General features: G+C 37.5%; 2 protein-coding genes across 5 annotated transcripts; one reads left to right on the top strand and one right to left on the bottom strand.

Annotated features, from left to right (window-relative positions):
• Positions 1–1,379: 1,379 nt before the first annotated feature.
• On the bottom strand, positions 1,380–8,445 carry LOC106181747 (nuclear receptor coactivator 5-like). Of its 3 annotated transcripts, none has more exons than XM_087010564.1 (10): positions 8,294–8,445; positions 7,671–7,857; positions 7,136–7,243; positions 6,797–6,845; positions 6,249–6,353; positions 5,838–5,957; positions 5,393–5,524; positions 4,786–4,985; positions 2,959–3,213; positions 1,380–2,550 (listed from the first exon to the last, which is right to left on the bottom strand). In XM_087010564.1, exons 2-10 carry the CDS (start codon positions 7,843–7,845, stop codon positions 1,949–1,951), a joined length of 1,746 nt encoding a protein of 581 aa, XP_086866690.1. In that variant the 5' UTR covers positions 7,846–7,857; positions 8,294–8,445; the 3' UTR covers positions 1,380–1,948. The 3 variants fall into 3 exon arrangements, with proteins under 3 accessions (XP_086866690.1, XP_086866691.1, XP_086866688.1); XM_087010565.1 differs by having other exon boundaries at positions 7,671–7,860; positions 8,294–8,429; XM_087010562.1 differs by lacking the exon at positions 8,294–8,445 and having other exon boundaries at positions 2,971–3,213.
• Positions 8,446–8,501: 56 nt separating this feature from the next.
• On the top strand, positions 8,502–20,024 carry LOC106181745 (serine hydrolase-like protein). Of its 2 annotated transcripts, XM_087010567.1 has the most exons (12): positions 8,502–8,692; positions 11,779–11,926; positions 12,362–12,475; positions 12,837–12,898; positions 13,609–13,683; positions 13,981–14,084; positions 14,207–14,283; positions 14,534–14,574; positions 14,790–14,866; positions 15,190–15,265; positions 15,468–15,610; positions 19,110–20,024. In XM_087010567.1, the coding sequence occupies exons 1-11, from the start codon at positions 8,606–8,608 to the stop codon at positions 15,591–15,593; spliced, it is 987 nt and encodes a 328-aa protein (XP_086866693.1). In that variant the 5' UTR covers positions 8,502–8,605; the 3' UTR covers positions 15,594–15,610; positions 19,110–20,024. The 2 variants fall into 2 exon arrangements, with proteins under 2 accessions (XP_086866693.1, XP_086866692.1); XM_087010566.1 differs by lacking the exon at positions 15,468–15,610.
• The last annotated feature ends 196 nt before the right edge of the window (positions 20,025–20,220 follow it).

Below are 20,220 nucleotides of genomic sequence, written 5' to 3'. Positions count from 1 at the left end.
CATTTTACTCGATGAAAATCACTTCATTCAGAGTTCATTTCTTCTGAGATTAAATCCATCATCCCTGCCTGGTTATGAGCTGTTAAGTGACAACGTAACATGCGACCACATTGAGTAAATGTGTTAATGTCATAAATGTGTTATTTTTATAGACAGAATTGTCTGTGTATCCATGAGATAAAAAGAATGATTTGCAGGGCATGCCTTGCAAAATTTATTAAAAGAGTTCAACCATCTGGCACTGTGGTGATCTTTGGGTGCTGTGGCATCACATGTAATACACCGCAAGATGTGTTTTGGTTTAATCTTCTCAATTTCACGATCATTTAAATAAAACCCTTAAGGAAATAGAAATGCGTAATCATCATTCATGTACCGATGCATTTACATCAAGTTAATCAACTTTGAGACTACAGGAATAATACATTTGCATAGTGCAATCTACTTCTTAATCGGATAATCTCGAAAATAAAACGACCGCATAAACACAGCTTAATGATTTCACCACACGAGAGTTCAGTGCTTTCACATATTTGATAATCGGCTACCAATGAACACAAATGTTCATTTTTCATTATGCATAAAAAGATGCACCATGCTTTAGAATACTAGGGAATAGCATGGGTGCACCTGCAAATGCAGAGTTTTCTTGGATAACGCGGACAGCAAAAATAAGATTTATCCACATGAATAGAATAGGTCACATTTAACGGATGAAATAATTTAACAGATTGGTCACTGGACGTTTGTTGGCAATTCTTCAAAGGCAAAAATCACAAAATATGCACCACGTGCAAAAAAAATTAACTGAAACCATGTTTCACTGAAAATGGTGAGCATTATGTTGATTCACAACACAGTCGCTCACCCTTCAACTCGCGTTTAACCTTAAAGTGCCCTGAGTGCGCAAGCAAAACTCATTTTAGACCAACAAAATTCTTACTACGAAGAAGAATTAATATTATGTTGCAAAATCATGGTATGAAGATCCACTCCATTCAGATATCAGGTAGGAGACCACCATTTAGTGAAAAAGTGAAAAATATGGTGTGGGGTCCAAATTTAACCCTATGCTCCCCATCTGAAATAAAAACTCAGCATTGATCTCAAAAATGGCATTTTTTGGCTCTCAAAAAGTCAGGAATCTGCCAACAGTCGGAAAAATCTCACTCCTGAGATGATGAGAAAGGTTTTCTGTGAAATACTCTCCGGCTCAATGTTGCGTGAATGTTTTGAAATTCTTGTGACGAATTTTTTTTTTTAAGAATTTAGTTATATTCTTATTCTTCTTATATTAGAGTTTATGATAATCTTCAAGCACAATTTATTCTCAAATGAACAGACACAGAATTGCATTTTTTATAACACTGAGCATTAAATTCATATTTCATTTTTTATTACAGTAAAACATACATTCTACAATGAAGGAGTTTATAAAAACATCTCGAAAGACACCTAAGTAACACATTTAAAATGTAACATGATTGTAATAACAAAATGGGATTTCTAGAACCTATTCTGCTAAACAATGCAAATTTAAGTAAACATTTCACAGGGATAACATCAACGTTATCAAGACTGATCCCCCGCACAGTGTCAACAATCATCCATGTCAACTATCATCATTTAAAAAGTTCTTTAAAATACAAAACAACATAGTGATAACATGTCTGACCTCGCATGGTTCTTTACAGGGCAGTCTCTTACTAGTATGTACAATACTTTCTCGGCAGTGAGAATTTATACACAGCTTTATTGCCTCGGCATTATTGTTGTTCCTGCACTACGCTAAACATACTTATCTACAGTTCTTTCTATGAAAATATGAATCTGCCCAAGAAACCATGACACATCTTGCTTTGTTAAGGTTTTAATACAGTCCCAAATATCAAACATATTCCATTAGTTTGCAGATTGTACAAGGGATACAGCAGATTGGTTGTGTCAATCACATGAGGGGGCGGGGTCGACCTCCCTGACCTCCCATCCCCATTCGCTGTTGCTGCTGCATCTGAGCAGCAGGGCGGTCTCCTAGCAACCCAGCTGGTCCGCCTCCTCCGCCGCCATATCCCTGCTGTCCCTGTGCGCCATAACCTTGCTGAGCCTGTGCGCCGTATCCTTGCTGTGCAGCACCATACCCAGAGGCACCGCCATACCCCTGCTGCTGACCTCCGTAACCCCCCATGGCCCTCGCCTGACCTCCACCGCCATACCCGGCCTGCGACATGGTACTCTGCCCGCTGGTGCTGCCCCCTGTTGAGATGGAGGTGATATTCTTCAGTAGGTTGGGTCCACTCTGGATCAGACTGTCCAGGGCCTTCTGGATACTGGGGTTGTCAAGGTTCAGTCCCACGCCTCCAGCCTGAGCCGACTGCTGCTGCGGGACCTGCGGCTCCTGGGCAGCCATCCCGACCCCCTGGGATGACGGGACGCCGCTGTTGGGGTTCAGAATGCTGAGGATCTTGGCCTGGAGCTGAGCCTGTTGTTGGAGCAGAGATTTCTCATCGCGCAGTGCTCCTGTCTCTCCTGCTCCCCCTCCCGCACTTACACCTAAACACAAATATAATAAGTCATGTTTTTTTTTTTTTCTTTGAAAATTTATACTTATTGTGTGGATAAAGCAAATAATACATACACTGAATAAGAATTATAAAACAAAAACAATTGGTTTTAATGAGGGCAGAAGATAATCCTCTTTTTATCTTGCTAAAGAACATTAATGTATCCATGGCACAAATTAAATTTTAAATTTTCTGTAAAGGTTTTAACTGGTGATCTTTTAGTTGTGTATATGTTAACAAGCTCAGAACTTAAGACATGTATTTGTCAGATTTGATTTGTAAACAATCCCCAATGTTTCGGCATGTATGGGTCATAATAACAACCGATTTCATTTAAAAATCCAATATCAATAAGTATGTATATATATTTTAATATATATATGTATAAATATATTACCATTGCTCGCACCTCGTTTAGGCAGCATTTGGTCGCGCCTCTCCTTCACATATTTCAGGACCTTCTCCAATTCTTCCAGTGTTAACTGGCGGCCATCTGCCATGAGATTAAGCAGATAGGCAATACTTGGGTCTGGGGGTGTAAAATCCACCTTGGGGGGAGGCACTGGTGCCTTGGCCCGCAATTCTTTCAGATACTGCTCGTAGTTGCGCGCGACAAGACTCATGGCGTCATCAAGCGGCATATTTCTGTGCTCTGTAATTTTTTTTTGTTTGAAAAAGAAAAAGCAGAAACAAACTGTTGATGATGATTACGATTATGCGAGGAAAAAGGCCGCACGGCACAGAAAGAGAAGAAGTGCAACTGTTTAAGCTAAAAACCTGAAATAACAAAAAATATGGTAATGGTCATCATGACATACATGTTTAACTTATTCAGACGTTTATTTATTATCAATAATAACAAATCAATAACGGAACTTTTCAATAAAACATTTCATATTAAACGAATACCACAAATCAGCAAAGATAAGCATCGCGTGGCCAGATAATTAATGTTTCGTTTCCTCAAACTTTTCGTCCACCGTCTTCCATGCACAAAAAGTGTGATGTTTCCTGTAACTTTTAGTATCAAACATTGATAAAAACATCAAAAACGACCCTTGTCAATTCGGATCATAGTTTACATCAGATTTATTTCACACGTCACTTGCATCAACATTCTTGACATCAGTTTCCACAGGTCACGCGAACAATTCATCTGAACAACACCGCACTTCATTTATGATCAATTTATTTTTTGATTTTTTAATTGTAAATTTTAAAATGTAGAATGTCTGTTACAGGGATAACCATTTTATTACCGCTGCGACACAATTAAAACAATGTGAACATATTCTGGTTCTACTGCTCTTGTATCACTTTACGTAAAGCACCCGTCTTGTTTATTTATTCATTCATTCAAATATGAAGATCAATACATCCTCGCGGGTGTTTGTGAGCTTCCCACGATCACTGGTAAAAAAAGTCCACGATAGAATGTCTCAATTTTAAAAGTTAATATTTAGACTAATTTTAATTCACAGCCCTATTTCGACATTATATTAAAATATGAAAACTCTGTCTTTCAATGCCTGATGATGATGTTCATAACACGGTTGCGCTTTGACGACAGACATTTCTTTTTAATGACATCAGAACAATGCTCTTAAAAAATGCACGGTCAGTGTTTTGGTTTTTATATCCAAGCGGGTATTTAGGATTAATTCATTCTGCGCTATCATGTGGATTGTCTTTGTGTGAAAATTGTCGCGTTTTCCAAAAGAAAAAGTGTGTGGGTTGCACGTTTATATCAGAAAATTCGGTTTTATACTTGAATGTGGACCAATGTAAGAATGTTGATGAGTTCGCAAAATACGGCAAAATAACTGATACGGTTAGTTTTGAAGAAACACAAACACGTCTTTCGATTAAAACAAGCGGTTTAGGTTAAATATCTGCAGTCAATCGATGCACTGTAACATTTGAGCATAACTAGGTACCTGTTAATTTTAAAAGTATTAATTTCACAAGGTCAAATATTTTCATAACTGTAGCAAAATTGTAAAAATACTGCTCAAAAACATCGATCGGCACGAAAATCCTCTTATTTTCAAACAAACTGTGATTTTTTCAGGGAATGCACGCTTTGTTCTGCATTCCAATTCACAGTCACGAAAAAATCCATACTTTTCTCCTCTCTTTGAAATCCCCTGCTCGCGATCACAGAAAAACAAATTTCCCTGAAAAACTAAGACATTTCTCTCCAGTACCAAAACTCCTCTCCTACCTTGGGGAGTACCGTGCAGGATGTTCAGTGTCAGAGACCGATGGACTTCATTCTGACTGTTAATGATGATGGCGTACAGGATGCCCCTGCGCACCAAATCATCGATCATGATCTGAGGAGTGGTGCCTTCTGGGATCTCGCGCATGTCTGTCAGCACGCTGAACGTCTTCAAGCGGCGGGTTATCATATCTCCGTAAGCTCTGAAACCAGAAAAACTGAGGTCTGTGAATGCGTGTTATGGAAAGTGTCAACTAAAAACTTGTCTTGTGCCAGTTGTGGTGCATTTAAATCCATTATTACATTAAATAAACAAGATGGGTCAGGACTCAAACCATGTGTATTGCCATTGCCTATGATGGTGGTATTATAATGAGGAAAATACTGTGCAAACTTTGAAATGATACAAATTTCTTTTCCATAATAAGAATCTTGAAATATGATTACCTGTGCAGTATGCAAGATGAATATATAAAGTCTCAGGTATCTAACAAACATGCTGTTAAAGAAAAAAAAATCTTACACAAAATACAGTAGTTTTCTAAATAAGTATTCCAACGCCTTCCAAAAAAGAGATAATCACAAATATCATACAATCTAAATACTATACCTCTGTTGTGGAGATTTCATGAGAATACAACAGTCAAATGGGGGTCTCTCAGCCTCAGGTGCCCCCACTGGGGGAGGGGGGTAATAAGGGTCTCGGTAGGGGTCCCGCCCATCATCAAAGGGGGGTGGTCGCCTGGAAACAAGGAAAATATATCTTATGATGATACACACTCCCATAGACACACATCCACAAGGAGCTTGTGCACAAATACATCACACTGGAAGTGCACAGTAAGAATATTTATGTCTATTGAAGGAAAGATTAACCCAATTGAAGTTTACATCATTACTTTATTTCAAATGAAATAAGTTAACATATTTATAGACACTCAGTGTAGTACAGGTTATTTTCCTGGTATTCCCACTGATAAAACACAACAAATAGAGCCAAGTGACTAAAGTTTTAGTTATAACACACAGAAATTATCTATGTTATAACATCATACCTGTATGGGTCATCTCTGGCATATCTGTCCAGGTAGGGGTCATCCAGGGGAGGGGGGCGTCTGGGCGGAGGGCCGTAAGGGTCATCTAGGTAGGGGTCGCGAGCATAGGGATCATCTCGTCTGGAGAAAAACTTCAATATATGTACATAATGATATCCTTACCAAAGTTATGCACATACTTTATACAAGATTAAAACCATAATTACCAAGACAGAGACAAAAAAAATCATTAGTCTTTTTGCAATAGTTACAACTATCTTTTTGTGTTAAAAATTACATTCCTTCTGATTTGGCAAAGTTACATTTTTCTTTTTTTTTTTTTTGCTAACTGACAAAAACTGGTATGATGTAAGAATGAATAAGGCATCTGGGATAATAATGACAATAATAAAACTAATCCCTAGGCCTGACCTGTATGGGTCTCTTAGTGGGTCCCTGAGACGGTCTTCATAGGGGTCTCTCAGGGGTGACCTGTCTCTGGGAGCCAACCCTCTTCCTGCTGAAATGTCTCTTTCCCTGCAAAACAGTTACAGTACTTGTTAAAAATCTCAAATACCATAATTCCAGGAATATTTATACCACAAGTGGAAAATATTGTCCTGGGAAAGATCTTACTTTAAGAAATATTGATTTCTGCATCAGGAATGAAAAACAAAAATAATAAATAAAATGAAAAATACTAAAATCTCCATGTCATTTTTGTAAAATAGGTGCTTTATGTATACTTATTTCAATTTTCTGAAACCTTCATTAGCTAATAGCAATAAGAACGGGATTCTTCCATTATTATTGCTCTGAGAAGAAAAACTTCTCACAAATCAGTGGAAGTTGTCAAACTGGGGTAAAGGTCAACCTGGGAGCAAGGTTGCACTTATGTCAAGGTCAAACTTGGGTCAAGGGCTTTGTATATATCCCAGGGGTGAGTGCTGTGGTCAGACTGTGGTCAAGTTTGTCCTTACCTCCGTGGTCCACCCCTCTGACTTCTGCCTTCTGAGGCAATCTTCACATCTGAGGAATGGAAAATAATTAGAGGGTTATATATTATATAACAATGATAATTACACTATATAAACTATTTTAAAAAAACACCAGTGAGAGTCGAAGGACAAAAGGAAGAGTCTACAACATACCATTTTGGAAATGAATTACACCATTTACACTACATGTGGATTCAACCTCATCTGGACTTTTGAGGAGAAACTGCTCCTCTCTCTCAGCAGGATACAACTGTTTTGTTAAAGAGCTTCAGGTGGGTTGCCTTAATTTATTCATGGTATTGTTGTGTGCAGTACATTTACCTATTCTAAATCCTTTGTACAGACCCCCATTTTCTAGTCTAACAGCTTCCCTGGCTTCTTCCTCTTTGCCATACTGAACAAAACCATAACCCTTGTGTAAAGATGTGCCTAGAATGATAGAATAATAAATATATAACACAGAACAGCTTTATTAGCTGGGCCAATCACTTTCGATTTCAATGACATTTCTGAGACACTGGCTTATAGCAGGTTTCGGAACTTAGCTACTTTTTCTTGCCATTAACTAAGATCCCATCTCGTGCAAAAATCACTCCCGTCAAACAGAGCATACAGATTGTAACCAGCCTCAGTTGTGAATAAGTGTATAATATATATTTAAGAAAATAATCACCAATGCATCATGAATATTTTTCTTCTTAAAAACCCAGTATAACTATCTGTAAGATATGCAAAAAAACAAAAAAAACAAAAAAAAAAGATCAGCTAAAACAGTAATACTTAAGAGACACCTTTGAAGAAACATTACAATAAAAATAAATTATTACACAAAATATCAGTATTTATACAAACTCACCCAATACTTTTCCATATTTTTTAAACATGGTTTCCAGTTCCCCCTCTGTCATTTTATCTGTGGGCAAGTTCCCTATAAAAACCCGACTGTACAGAAGTTTTGGGTCATCAGAATTTGTGATTGTCCTCTCATCTCTCACAGGTGGTCCACGGGCACGCTCTCTCTCTCTACTCATTGTGTGTCGGTGCTGCTAAAACAAAATATAATGAATGAATGATTACAGGAACTCATTTCCACCTAGTTAAGCCGTTTAGACTGCATTTTGAAACCACATATAGAGGACACTATAGTTTGCTTATAGCCTGTTGACTCTTTTAAAGCAGCAGTACTTAGAGACAAAACACTCGCAGCCACCCTCCCACATGTCGAGATTACCCTGTGCGACGTTAATAGTTTGAGATTTTGATTCAGAAAAGTCGACGAAATCTGACTGTCTTCCATCGTCATGTCATGATATTCAAGCTACCTCACCCGGAGGCCGGTGCTACAAGAACTCCACTCATCGCATTGATCTGCGTTCCATTCATTTTTTAATTTAATGTCACTATCCTTTTTAACTTTTCTGTGGTATTTTATTTCATATAGACAGTTTTAAATCTCGCAATAAGTGCCTTTTATTTTACCTCTTTTCCCTTTTATCTTCAAGCGTGGGTCATTTTAAGTTCTCGCCACTTCTCGTGTGAATACAAGACAAGCCATTTGATAATATTTCAATTATCTGAAAAAATGATGACATTTAGGTTTGCAGCTGTTATTGCTTTTGAGGTAGATTTGTTGTACATCTTATATAAATTTTGTATTCTTATGCAGTGTTATTACAATAAAACATAGCTTATCTTGGTACCAGAGCCGAGTTCAAAGTTCACATATTCACGTTGGTTTCAGTAATAAAAGTACAAGTGCACTCAAGTCGCCTACAGTAGAGTTTGTCGCGGATGTCTCGACTCCTGCGGTCAATATACAGGTACAACTTCAGACACACTATGGCTACAAGTTCCACGAGTGGTGCTAGAAAACTACAGGTAAAAATTTGAAGGCTTTAATGATTAATCTTTTAAATTATATGCAAATGTAAACATTTCCAAACGCCAGTCATTTGCCGATTTAATTTTCAGTCTGATATATTTCTTGCGTTTCAGTCATCCCCTTCATGTTAACTGAAAAGTGAAATCAAGAAGATACTTAGTGTCCACGTGATATGGTTTTATGGGTCTCATCGTTTGTCAGTGTGCCATCCATTTTAAATTAAGATCTGGAAATTTATTTACTCAGTATTCATGTTTGGGGGTGGGGGTGCGGGGGTACATGTAGGGTTGATATGGGTTAATTTTATCAGGTACATAGTTCTTGTCAGGGACCATCATCCCTGATGTGGCTACTGGTATATGATGACAGTGGCTGGTGTTGGGTGGTATATGATGACAGTGGCTGGTGTTGGGTGGTATATGATGACAGTGGCTGGTGTTGGGTGGTATATGATGACAGTGGCTGGTGTTGGGTGGTATATGATGACAGTCGCTGGTGTTTGGTGGTATGTGATGACAGTGGCTGGTGTTTGGTGGTATATGATGACAGTGGCTGGTGTTTGGAAACTCAGTCTGAGGGTCTGGCGACTACCCGGGGTACTAGAAGTACCTCTGTTAAGGTGACTGATAGTAAAAGGACCAAAGTCATAGAAACAAAGCCCTGGGCTTATAAGTTTTTATAAAAAATTAAAACAAACTTCCCAAAAGGACAATTAAAGACGGGGATTAAGTACAGTGTCCAACGGATGACGCTCTGGCGCCAATTTGAGGGGAAAAATGCCGTTTTCGGTATTGGGATTTTCTCTATAACCAAGACAGCTATTCAAGTGATTCAAAAGGCCTCATAAAGCTGGGTGAAAGCACTACAGCGCGGTACCAGGGAATTGTCTTAAACTATTTACTTTTGATTTGATCATCTTTTACGTTAAATCAGCCCATATTTCAATGGGTTATTCACTTCAAAAGGCGATAACTTTCAAACAAATAATTTCCTCTTAAACCCCTGATATCATGCTGTAGTCCACATTCCTAACAACAATAGGTGCAACTTTTGTAACGATCGGTTGCTCAGATAGTGAGATATACTTGGCAGCGATTCACTTATCTCGTCAATATAGAAAGCTGTTAAAACAGCCAAAAACGTTCACAGGTTGGTTAACAGGGCTTATTAGTCAAATGCTTAGCTGGCAAATTTACCTGTTATCGGTTATACGATCAGATGGAACCATTGTTTATTGTCATCTAAAAATATTTTGTTTGGGTGCTTTGAAGGGGCAGAAAATTGTGCTTTTGTTACATTTTCCGACCACTCGTTAGGCATGTAAGCGTGCCGCCATTTTGATTGACAGCTCTGGAGAGGGGCCCTAGCCTAGTGATGCCCCGTAGGGTGTCAAGGATATGTAGAAGGAAGCGCTAACAAAGGCGATTACGTTTAACCGCAATTAAGAGGTGTGAAGTTACATTTGAACGTTTCAATGGCTCTTTCTCGGCAATCGAGTAATTTTACCTGAGAGATTCCTTCTTTGTTATCGGCAAAGTGATCACATAAAACTGTGTCGAGAGCAAGTGTCCGTCACTTGTGTTAATACGAGTTTTTTGACGGGTAACGCTGCAGGATTATTTTGCACGATGTTGCAGTGATTACTTCATAGTGGTATTTCTCAAAATGCCAGCTAAGATAAAGGGGAGACGCTCAGCTGCACAAGAATCAGCGATAAAAGTGGCTGAGAGAAGGCTTTTGAATAAATATTTTATTTTTACACACATGACACTTAGACCCTATTTGCTTTTTACCTGCTAGTCTTGACTATTCTCGGGGTCTTTTTGTGATTTTCATTTTTGGATACATTTTGAACTCTTTCTTCCCGCTTGATCAGTGATTTTGAAATTGTTTTTCTCCAAACATCGCAAAATGCAAAGCCGCTAACATGCGTTTTTATTTTTATTGTTTTAATCATGCTGTCAACCCTTGCTTGGATTTCTCTCGTTTGTCCATTCACATCACAATTTTTCGCGTGTTTCTCAAGCTCCATGATATCATATCTTGGAGAATAAAATTTTATTTTGGCAACATTAGATTTACCTTTTGCAAACGGCGACCAACAATCATTTTCGGTTTCGTAACGTGTCGCAGATACGCTCGCCGATATATATTGCAAAAATTAGCTAGGCTAAAAGTATCCTTTTTAGCGTTTTTTTTTTTATTTATCGATTTTTCTTTCATTTGTCAATTAATTTAGACGATTCGATTAACTCTTTTGTCCATTTATTAGGTATTCAGAAATCAGTCATCCGTATGAACAAATAGGACCGGTTTTCCCCAGCCGCCATGCATAGGCCCTACTCTCTTTCAAAATTTTCTTTCTTTCCTCAGGAAATGGACTTTTAACACGAACTTTTCTCTTCCCCATAGTGTACTAGCTAGACTTCTTCGCTGCTAAGCTGATGTGAGACTTATGACCTATTACGGCACACGCAATCAGCTTATAACTCATTAGATGTGCTCCGACCCCCTCATGGCAACGGCCCTTAGTAACAGAGGCGTGGCTTAGTTGTCAGCCTGACTGGGGCGCGTGCCGGTTGAAAAACTCATCAAAAGACACATTTTGCAATGCAAATTCATAAAAATTATTACATCCAACGTTAGATACTTTTTTGATTAATATAAACACACAAAAAACTCAAAAACATGAATTTAAGCGTATTTAACCCTATCACCGGCCTTAAATCATATAAGTTCTAAGGTTATCAGGATGCGATGGGTCAAAATCTAGGACAGGACTTAACTGTATAAATCAATAGGAGATTGATTAACGGGGGGAGGGGTAGTCGTTGTCCATAGTTTTCATAGTATTACTAGTGATCACTTTATCATTCATAACATTTTTTATGTTACTTCCTGTTTGTTTTGATAAGTCATTAATAAGTGACATCTGTGGTTTTTCGGGTCTTCTGTCCTGAATAATTAGGGTTGGACCTTTACCCAAGCATGGCTCTGCAGACACTGTAATTTAAATATTTAAACTTGCCATGATGCTAACTGATGCTGATAACCAGTGTCAAGTTTTTCACTTTATTTTCAGCTGACAGATGAGGTTAGGTTTCCAGTCCCCTGGGGTCATATAGCAGCCAAGGTTTGGGGTCACCCCGGGGGGCGGCCTGTTTTGGGACTTCACGGCTGGCAGGACAATGCCAACTCATTTGATGCCTTAGCTCCCTTACTTCCAACAGGTTTGATACTTGTACTGTATATATAATAACTGTGGGGTGTGTTGAGGGGGGGGGGAGGATTAAGGGGGGGGGCAAGATAATACTAACTCATTTGATGCCTTAGCCCCCCCCCTTACTGCCACCAGCAGGTGTGTTAGACCCCATTCCCATAGGTCGATCTAAATCTTAATCTCTGGATCCATCTAAATCTCTGGGAATGCACCCTTATATGTTCTGTAAAATATTAACTGAGGGGGGTGGGGGCTGGAGTAGATACAGCAGCTATACTTTTGGCACATCTGATACCTTGCCAGTAGCCCTCTTATCTCTAGCTAGTTTGTTATATGCTGTAAAATTAAAATGAGAGGTTGATTGCTAAAACTTCTCTTAGCTTCACCATTTTCTGGTTGACATTTTCTTATGTCTTTTGCTCATAACTTTATTTTTCTCTTACAGACTTTTACTTTATAGTCCTGGACTTCCCAGGTCATGGCCGTTCCTCTCACAGACCTCCTGGTCTCCCGAACCAGTTTGTGGAGTATCTCTTTGATATCAAGAGAGTCGTTGATGGTAAGGTTATAAATACAGCTCTTTGGGATTCAGATCAAGAGTTTTCCCAGCTAACCATCCAGCCATCATTTAGGCGGCGCCAGCATTACCATCACATATTTTCAAAGATAGTTTGACGGCTTATGGATTTTTTGGAATTATGACGGCCTCAGGCAAACACGGACTCCCTGAAATTTTTGAGGAAATTACAGGTGGTAATTTTGGACCACCTGTAACCCCAATCCTGGGAAAAGCCCTGATTCAGGTTATATGTATTCAAAAGGCAAATAAAGAAAAATGAAATACTGAAAGGTAAACATTTATGTTAAACTGCTATATTTTGAAATGCAATCCAGTTTGTTTTCATATTTCTCCTACACAGTGCTGAAGTGGAAGAGGTTCTCCATAATAGGCCACAGTATGGGAGGAGGGATAGGAGTAATAGTGAGTAGGATTGAACTGCCATAAGACTGAAAGTGTCGTTGTGTTAGGTTTGACAGTCATTGTGTTTGGTGTGACACTTGTTGTATTAGTGTCAATGTGTTAGGTGTGACAGTGTTATTGTGTTAGGTGTGACAGAGCATAGTGTTAAATGTGTTAGGTGTGGTCATGTCAACGTGCATATGTGGCAGTATCACTGTGTTATTGGCAGTCATTGTGTTAGCTGTGACAGTGTTATTGTGTTAGGTGTGACAGTGTTATTGTGTTAGGTGTGACAGTGCTATTGTGTTAGGTGTGACAGAGCATAGTGTTAAATGTGTTAGGTGTGACAGTGTTATTGTGTTAGGTGTGACAGCATAGTGTTAGGTGTGGTCATGTCAATGTGCAAGATGTGGCAGTATCATTGTGTTATTGGCATTCATTGTGTTAGGTGTGACAGTTTTGAAAATATGTCAAATATGTCAGTTATACGGTAATTTAAATGTGACAGTTCATGCCATTAGTTATGTGTTCATTATAGAAGGTATTGGCTAATAAAAGCCAGATTCAATTTTTGTGTGTGTATGTGTGTGTCTGAGAGAGAGAGAGAGAGAGAAGGGGACAGAAACACTGTATAGAGGGTGGAGGTAGAGAGACAGAGAGAGAGAGAGAGAAACAGAACAGAGAGAGAGGAGGAGGAAGATTATGAAGTTGAAATATTTCTTCTGCTCCAGTTTGCAGGTCTGTTCCCAGAGCTTGTGGAGAGGGTCGTGTCTCTGGATTTGATGGCACCTGTGTCAAGAGATCCTGTGAGTAGATAGCAGTTTTAGTGCACTCCATTAGAAGAGTGAAATAAGATAAAATTTTCCCCAAAACCAATGATTGTGTCAATTATTTTTATTGAATTTTCGGAAGGTGTGGTTATAGAATTTTTCACACGAAAAACCTATTTCTCGTGAAATAAAATTATATGCAATTTTGCTTTCCTTCAAAATCATACACATTGTCTCTATTATTACTTTTGGCACTCTGTGACACTACTATCATTTCCATACCTCCAGTAGAATTCTAGGCCTTTCTCTGTTTTATATGACCTTCACCTTCAGGAAATGGCACCGTCACTGTTGAGGACGTCTATAGAGCAGACACTGGGTATTGAAACTGTAAATAAAGAAGAGAAGACATACACTCCTGAGGCAGCTTTGAAAAGGTGTGTATCTTGTCTTGTCATTTATCCCCTTGATTAATTTCTTTTCTTGAGTGTTTAAGTGACATTTTATTTATTAGCAGATTATGTTATCATTATTATTATTATTATTATTATTATTGTAGACTTCTTGATGCTAATGCCTCTCTGACAGAAGAAGCTGGGAAAATACTTCTAGAGAGAGGAACTAAAGTTTTGGAAGGTACATTATACCCCATATATAATAAGTTAATCCAAACAATATTACTTTACACCTCAATCTGCAGTAATGTATAGACATGATACATGCATGTTGACCTGCAACATTTGCATATATATTCTGATTTTACATCAAGTAGTCTATATTTTTCATGTATCCATAACTTTTTAAAATATGGTTAAATGTCAGTGTCAAGTATTTCATCTATTTGCTCATGAAAGGTGAATTTATAGTTGTATTTATTTAATTTTAGATGGAAGAGTAATGTTTACAAGAGATCATAAAGTAAAAACTGTGAGTATGGTGTAACTGACTATACAAGATTTTATTTTGTAAACACAGTAACACATCTTGTTTCCTATTCTGTTCAATTTTCTGCACAATATGTGTCATGTGATATATTGTTATAAACTGCAAAAAATAAAAGGTTTTCATAAGTTAGTGCAGATAATTTTAACACAAATTATATGTGAGGATTATAACTCTGATATTTTGTAATCTATTTTCAGAGGACGCCATTATCATTTTCCAACGATCATCTCTTAGCGTTCATCAAACAAATGAAGTGTGAATATCTTGCCTTGAGGTATGTGATGTTAGTTTAATGTAACCACCCTGAAATTCAGAGATAAGTTCAGGAAGAAGCAGGTGTTACTAGATGTCGTCCTCAATTTTGAAGAGGCTCTTTCTTTCAGGGTGTGATTTACATTCAAGTATAGGAAGCAGAATTTTCTTCTAAAGTTTTGTGCATGTCTGAACATTTTTCATGGTTATACTTTGTGGATTTGTTAAAAAGATTTTCTTTGTTATAAATTTTTATGTAATCCTCTTTTGGAAACTCATTACTCTTGTACTGAAATATGTTGTCTCTTAAAAAGTCTGTAAGTTTGTAACATTTTTTTGCCCCAGGTTTCTTCATAGTCCTGACTTTGAAAAGGCACGAAGGCAACAATTTTCTGAAGCATTCAGCCAGAGTTGTTCCAAGGTAAGTGAAGATCACTTCAGGTTGACCTTTCTGGCATCTTCTGTTCTCTGTGTGAGCACTTTACCATGAACTTTTGATTTTTGCACTTTCAGCATTTAAATATTATAAGTAATGTAAAAGAAAGAAAAAAAACAACTTCTGTGTATTTACGTAAGTCTGTATGAAGTGATGTTCTTTACAGTGAGTCTCCCTCTCATTTTAGTTTGAATATGTCGAGTTGCCAGGAAATCACTACGCTCATCTTGTATCAGCAGAAGTTGTGGCGCCATCTATATGCCAGTTTTTCTCAGAATATCTGTCGTCTGCTGAGAATCGTTTTGCCTGTTAGGGAACTGTCCTTTAAAGGTGACTGATTAATAAATTTCTCATTTATAATGTGATATTAGAGATATCCTGTTCCTTGAAGAAAGAAAATTTTGATTGGTTTTGGGTCAAAGTTTCATTTTGTTTCATTTTTGAAATACATGGTAACAAATTTCTTATAATCAAATTTATCAGTTATTGTCAGTCACATTTGAAAGACAGAGTGTGGCAGGAGTGCATGTCCTAGTAACGCAAGTCCGCCCGGACAATAAGTCCTGGGAATGCAAGTCCTAGGGCATGCATTGCTAGGAATGGAAGTTTTAGGACATACATTACTAGGATTCAATGTCCGTAGGACAAAGGCTACCAAGTAATGCAAGTCCTACGTGTAGTAATGCACGTCCTAATGGGACTTGCGTTCCTAACATTTTAGTAACACGCCCTATATGGTTTACACCGAGAAATAACATGAATAAATAGATATAGAAATACACTAGTTTTAAAGATATAATAAACCGTTTCTTTATTTCATTAATATGACATTTTATTTTAATATTTTACGATGTTTTCATTTTCCGATAGGCAGGTTTATATGCATAATAAAAAACAAAACAAAACCAAAAAAATAAACATGGCTTCCATATTTTTGTTCAATTGTATATCATGTACATGTTTTACTCAACGTAAATCTTTAAGTTGAACGCGTTCACGCATCCTTTGAGTGTAGTGCCTTCCTCAGTGCATACAATGTAAGCCCCTGTTTTATCTGATATTTTTTTTACTATATAAGGCCCCAGCCATGGCATTTCATCTTTCCCTCCTTTTCGGTCTTGTCGTCTTAGATTTCTCTTCAGGGCTTTGGTGCCTCCAGGTATTTCCTAAGAATATAATAATAAACTTTTTTATTTAAAGTGGAAATTAAACTCTGAGTAAATTAATCGCAATGAATATTGTGTTTAATTCTTACATGGTTTGAAAACAAATTATTAACTACAGTGAGAGGCGGTAATAAATCTATATTTACATGCTATTTAATGATTTTATTGGGGCTGTACCTTTTGTGTTTTACGACGCGCATCATAATTTTTCTTTTGTCTGTCCTGTGCTTTTTTCCCAACAGACGATCTCATTCTTGTAACTCTTATTCGTCCTCATATTCTTCCTCAGTTGGCTCAACGTGTTGTTGATCATCTTGTCTGTTGATATCAGAGGGAAGATTAGGCTCTCTGTAAGCCAAACAATAAGTAATGAGAACAAAATATCACCAAAACATTCATGATAACATTATAAAATTAGAACACAATTATGAACATACAGGACATGAGAGCAACGTATCATGTTTAGGAACCCAGTGATGACTTAAATTGTGCCGTTATGGTAGTTAATCATAAAGATTCTTTTCATTTGCTGAAGAATTTTTAGTCTTTTTACCTTCTCAGTTCATCAAATGAATGATATATCGCCATTTAAGACCTACACTTTATCTATATTATAAGATAATGTAACGGTGTTGCATTAGCTGAAATTTAAAAAAAAAATCGATCTCATTGGAGTTAAGAAAATTAAGATAGTATTTGAAAAACACGATTTACCCATAGAATGCTGATATATATTTGGGATTTTGACTCCGTCGTTAAGAGTCTTGTTTAAGTGCATGGTATCTTACCTTCCAAACATCAGATCGAAGGGCGAGTATCCAGTGGTGTGGTGTTTCGCAGTGTTATAACCAAATGTAACTTGATGTAACTGCTGGTCCCAATCATTTCTTCCTGTCACTTTCATCAGCATGGACTCCAGCTCCTTTATTTCTTCCTGGTTTGTTATAACTTTTCTCCATGATGTTTCAGTTATCATTGAAGAGGTGCCTTCACCCCCTGATTCATCATTGGTTTCAACATTTTGTTTGGGTTTTTTCTGCACTTTATAGAAAAGTTCTCCTCTCTTGAGCTGAAAAAAATTAATTCATAAGTAAAGATTACAGATTTCCGCATACCAAGCATTGAAAAGAGCAATAAACATTTTGCTAAAGCAAATAATATGCGTACTGAAAGCATATATCCTCTAATTATATTTGCTAGAACATGCTTCCTAATGTCTGTAGGCCGCCGATGTGCATTAGAAGTGACAATGGTTGGACATGCTGTACTGGTAATAGAAGTCCACGGACATGCTGTCCTGGTAGTAAAAGTCCGTGGGCATGCTGTCCTGGTAATAAAAGTATCTTTGAGGTATACAAATTAATACTTATAAAGCTTTAAGGTTAATATGAATTTTAAGAAAATGATTTACCTTGTAGTTGTCTTTACTGGCTCTTCTAATTACCCTTTTTTCTTTGAATGAAGCTTCTGGAGGATATTTATTTTCCCTGAGATATGTCAAAATTGTTTGAATATCTGGTTTTTTGCGTCTCTTCGCAGCTACTTCCATGGTTACAATGGGTGGGACTGTGAAATGCCACGTCTCTTTATATACCCTCCAAAAGACGCGTGTGACCAAACTGACTTGTCAGGAAACTGATTTGAAAAAAATAAATAAATAAATGACCTTGACCTTAACACAAGGTAAATAAAGCAAAAAATAAAATAAAATAAAATAAATAAAAAAATATTTTAACAAAGTTCTAGGCCTAAATATCAGACGAGAGGGTGGGGGGAGGGGTGTCATATGGTCATCAGTAGGATTCGAACCCTTTGGATGTGGTAGTTGCCTCCATATTGATTACGTTTCGGCCTTGCATGCTGACCTCTACACTGACGAGCTGAAGTTGCAAACCATCCAAGTTTTGTTTTATATATGGTTCACCAGAATAATTTCCATTTACATTTTTTATTGTATCATTTAATTGTATTACAGCATAAGGATAGGACTTTCAAATGGCCAGACTTGCATTACTGTCATAGGAATAAAAGTCTGCCAGTAATACAAGTCTTACCTACAATAATAATAATAATTATTATAATCTTTATTTGAAAATCGCAACCCGAAGGTTGAAGTTATACAATTATGTAATTTATTTATTTAAATGAAATGAATATTCAAGTCAAGGAAGCCTGGTCATTTTTGCACTGTTGCACTTTGCAGACGGTTTCACCTCCCTGGGGAGGATACTCGCCTGCCATATTAGGCGCTCAGAGCTAATATATCATTTCTACACTGCCTGACCAGGCCCCTGCTTCAACCCCTTAGTGCTGAGTGCCAAGCGGGGAGACAGCAGGTACTGTTTATAAAGGACTGGTATGTCCCCGGCCTGGTTTTGAACCCACGTCCACCCACTCCGGAGGCGTACACTCTAACCACAAGGCCATCCGGTTGGTCAATAAATAGGAGCCAGGAACCGAAGTCCCAGTAGGACTATGTCCTATGGACAATCATTACCAGGAATCTGGAGGACTTGGATTACTGTCACAAGGGGCCCTGTATTCAAATAAAGTGATTTCTATTGTTTATCATGAGAGTGCGTTTTTGTTTCAGTTTTAGGTTTTGGCTAGTAATTAGAGAATATTTTTTGTCATATTTTTCCACATATGCATTTCTCTTTCAGTTCCAGTATTTGGAGTTGCCAGGAGAACACCACCTCCACTTGACGTCTGCTCAGGATGTGGCGCCACCTATATGTCAGTTCTTCAACAGTCCTCTATCATCTGCTGCTCCACACATCAGTTCAAAACTCTAGTCGCGTATTACAAATTGGAATCTTGTGCGTGTATGGGTTACTTCAGAGGTTCAAGAAGACAAATTTTAATGAAACAGAATAAATTTAAAATATCTCTGACTCATAAGCATTCAAAGTAAATCAGAATTCCATTTTGATAAATCAAGAAGTCTATGCCTTCTGATCCTCTGACATTTCGCCATCAGTATTTTTAAACTTGAAGAGGTTATAACCCCAAGGCTGGTCCTTTGTACAATAAGATAATGGCACTTGAACAGGGGCGGATCCGGAGTTATTTTCTGACAGTCTTCCAAATTATCTTTGTTGATTCATCCTCCATTTTTGACCGTCTTCCGACAGAAAAAAATTAGATACCTGTCAATGTAAAATTAAAAATCTGACCGTCTTCTGGAAGACCCAGAAGACGCCCTAATTCCGCCCCTGCTTGTACACTTACACACAATTTGGTGTGTCCATCTCATTGCTTAAAGACCCTGGATATACAAAAGCTTTTGTATGTGTATACATAGGACAACTTGTGTACTGAAATATGCTAGGGTGATACTTGGCTTTCTGTTAAATAAGGACATCTTTACTGAACTGTGATCACGTATTTTGTCTCTACTTAATACTATTTCTTTATCATGATGATGCTGTACATATTTTTAAGGTGCTCGTCTTACATTATCATCATTTACGAATGTCATTTTTAATGAACGTCATTTAGTCAGAAAATTCTTTTACTTGAATTTTTTTGTTTTAAATTTAATCACATTACAATGAAAATATAGAATATTTATCTCACATTTTGTTATCATTGGTTTATACTTGACCCTCTTTCTCCCCAACATGGTCACATACGGTAAACATTCACAAATTTCAAACACCTGACTTTTTCTAAAATCTTATTTCTCCTAGATGTATCATTTTTAGTTACAATATATCATTTCTGAGGTATCATTATAGTTACAATTTATTCCTTTGACAGAACTCAAATTAC

Source organism: Lingula anatina, chromosome 4 (genome assembly GCF_051362555.1).
Source record: "Lingula anatina isolate TDL-2025a chromosome 4, LinAna3.0, whole genome shotgun sequence".
Classification (NCBI taxonomy): domain Eukaryota; kingdom Metazoa; phylum Brachiopoda; class Lingulata; order Lingulida; family Lingulidae; genus Lingula; species Lingula anatina.
Note: the sequence above shows the minus strand (reverse complement) of the source record. Positions and strands in the feature narration are given on the sequence as shown.

Bases quoted from the DNA above. Each gene is read 5' to 3' on its own strand.
- LOC106181747 (XM_087010564.1), bottom strand. From the start codon at position 7,845: ATGAGTAGAGAGAGAGAGCGTGCCCGTGGACCACCTGTGAGAGATGAG. The intron at 6,846-7,135 runs GTAAATGTACTG...TCCATTCCTCAG, and splicing joins GTACAAAGGATTTAGAATAG to ATGTGAAGATTGCCTCAGAA. The intron at 6,354-6,796 runs GTAAGGACAAAC...ACTGTTTTGCAG, and splicing joins CAGAGGGGTGGACCACGGAG to GGAAAGAGACATTTCAGCAG.
- LOC106181745 (XM_087010566.1), top strand. From the start codon at position 8,606: ATGTCTCGACTCCTGCGGTCAATATACAGGTACAACTTCAGACACACT. The intron at 12,476-12,836 runs GTAAGGTTATAA...TCTCCTACACAG, and splicing joins TATCAAGAGAGTCGTTGATG to TGCTGAAGTGGAAGAGGTTC. The intron at 13,684-13,980 runs GTGAGTAGATAG...CTTCACCTTCAG, and splicing joins CACCTGTGTCAAGAGATCCT to GAAATGGCACCGTCACTGTT.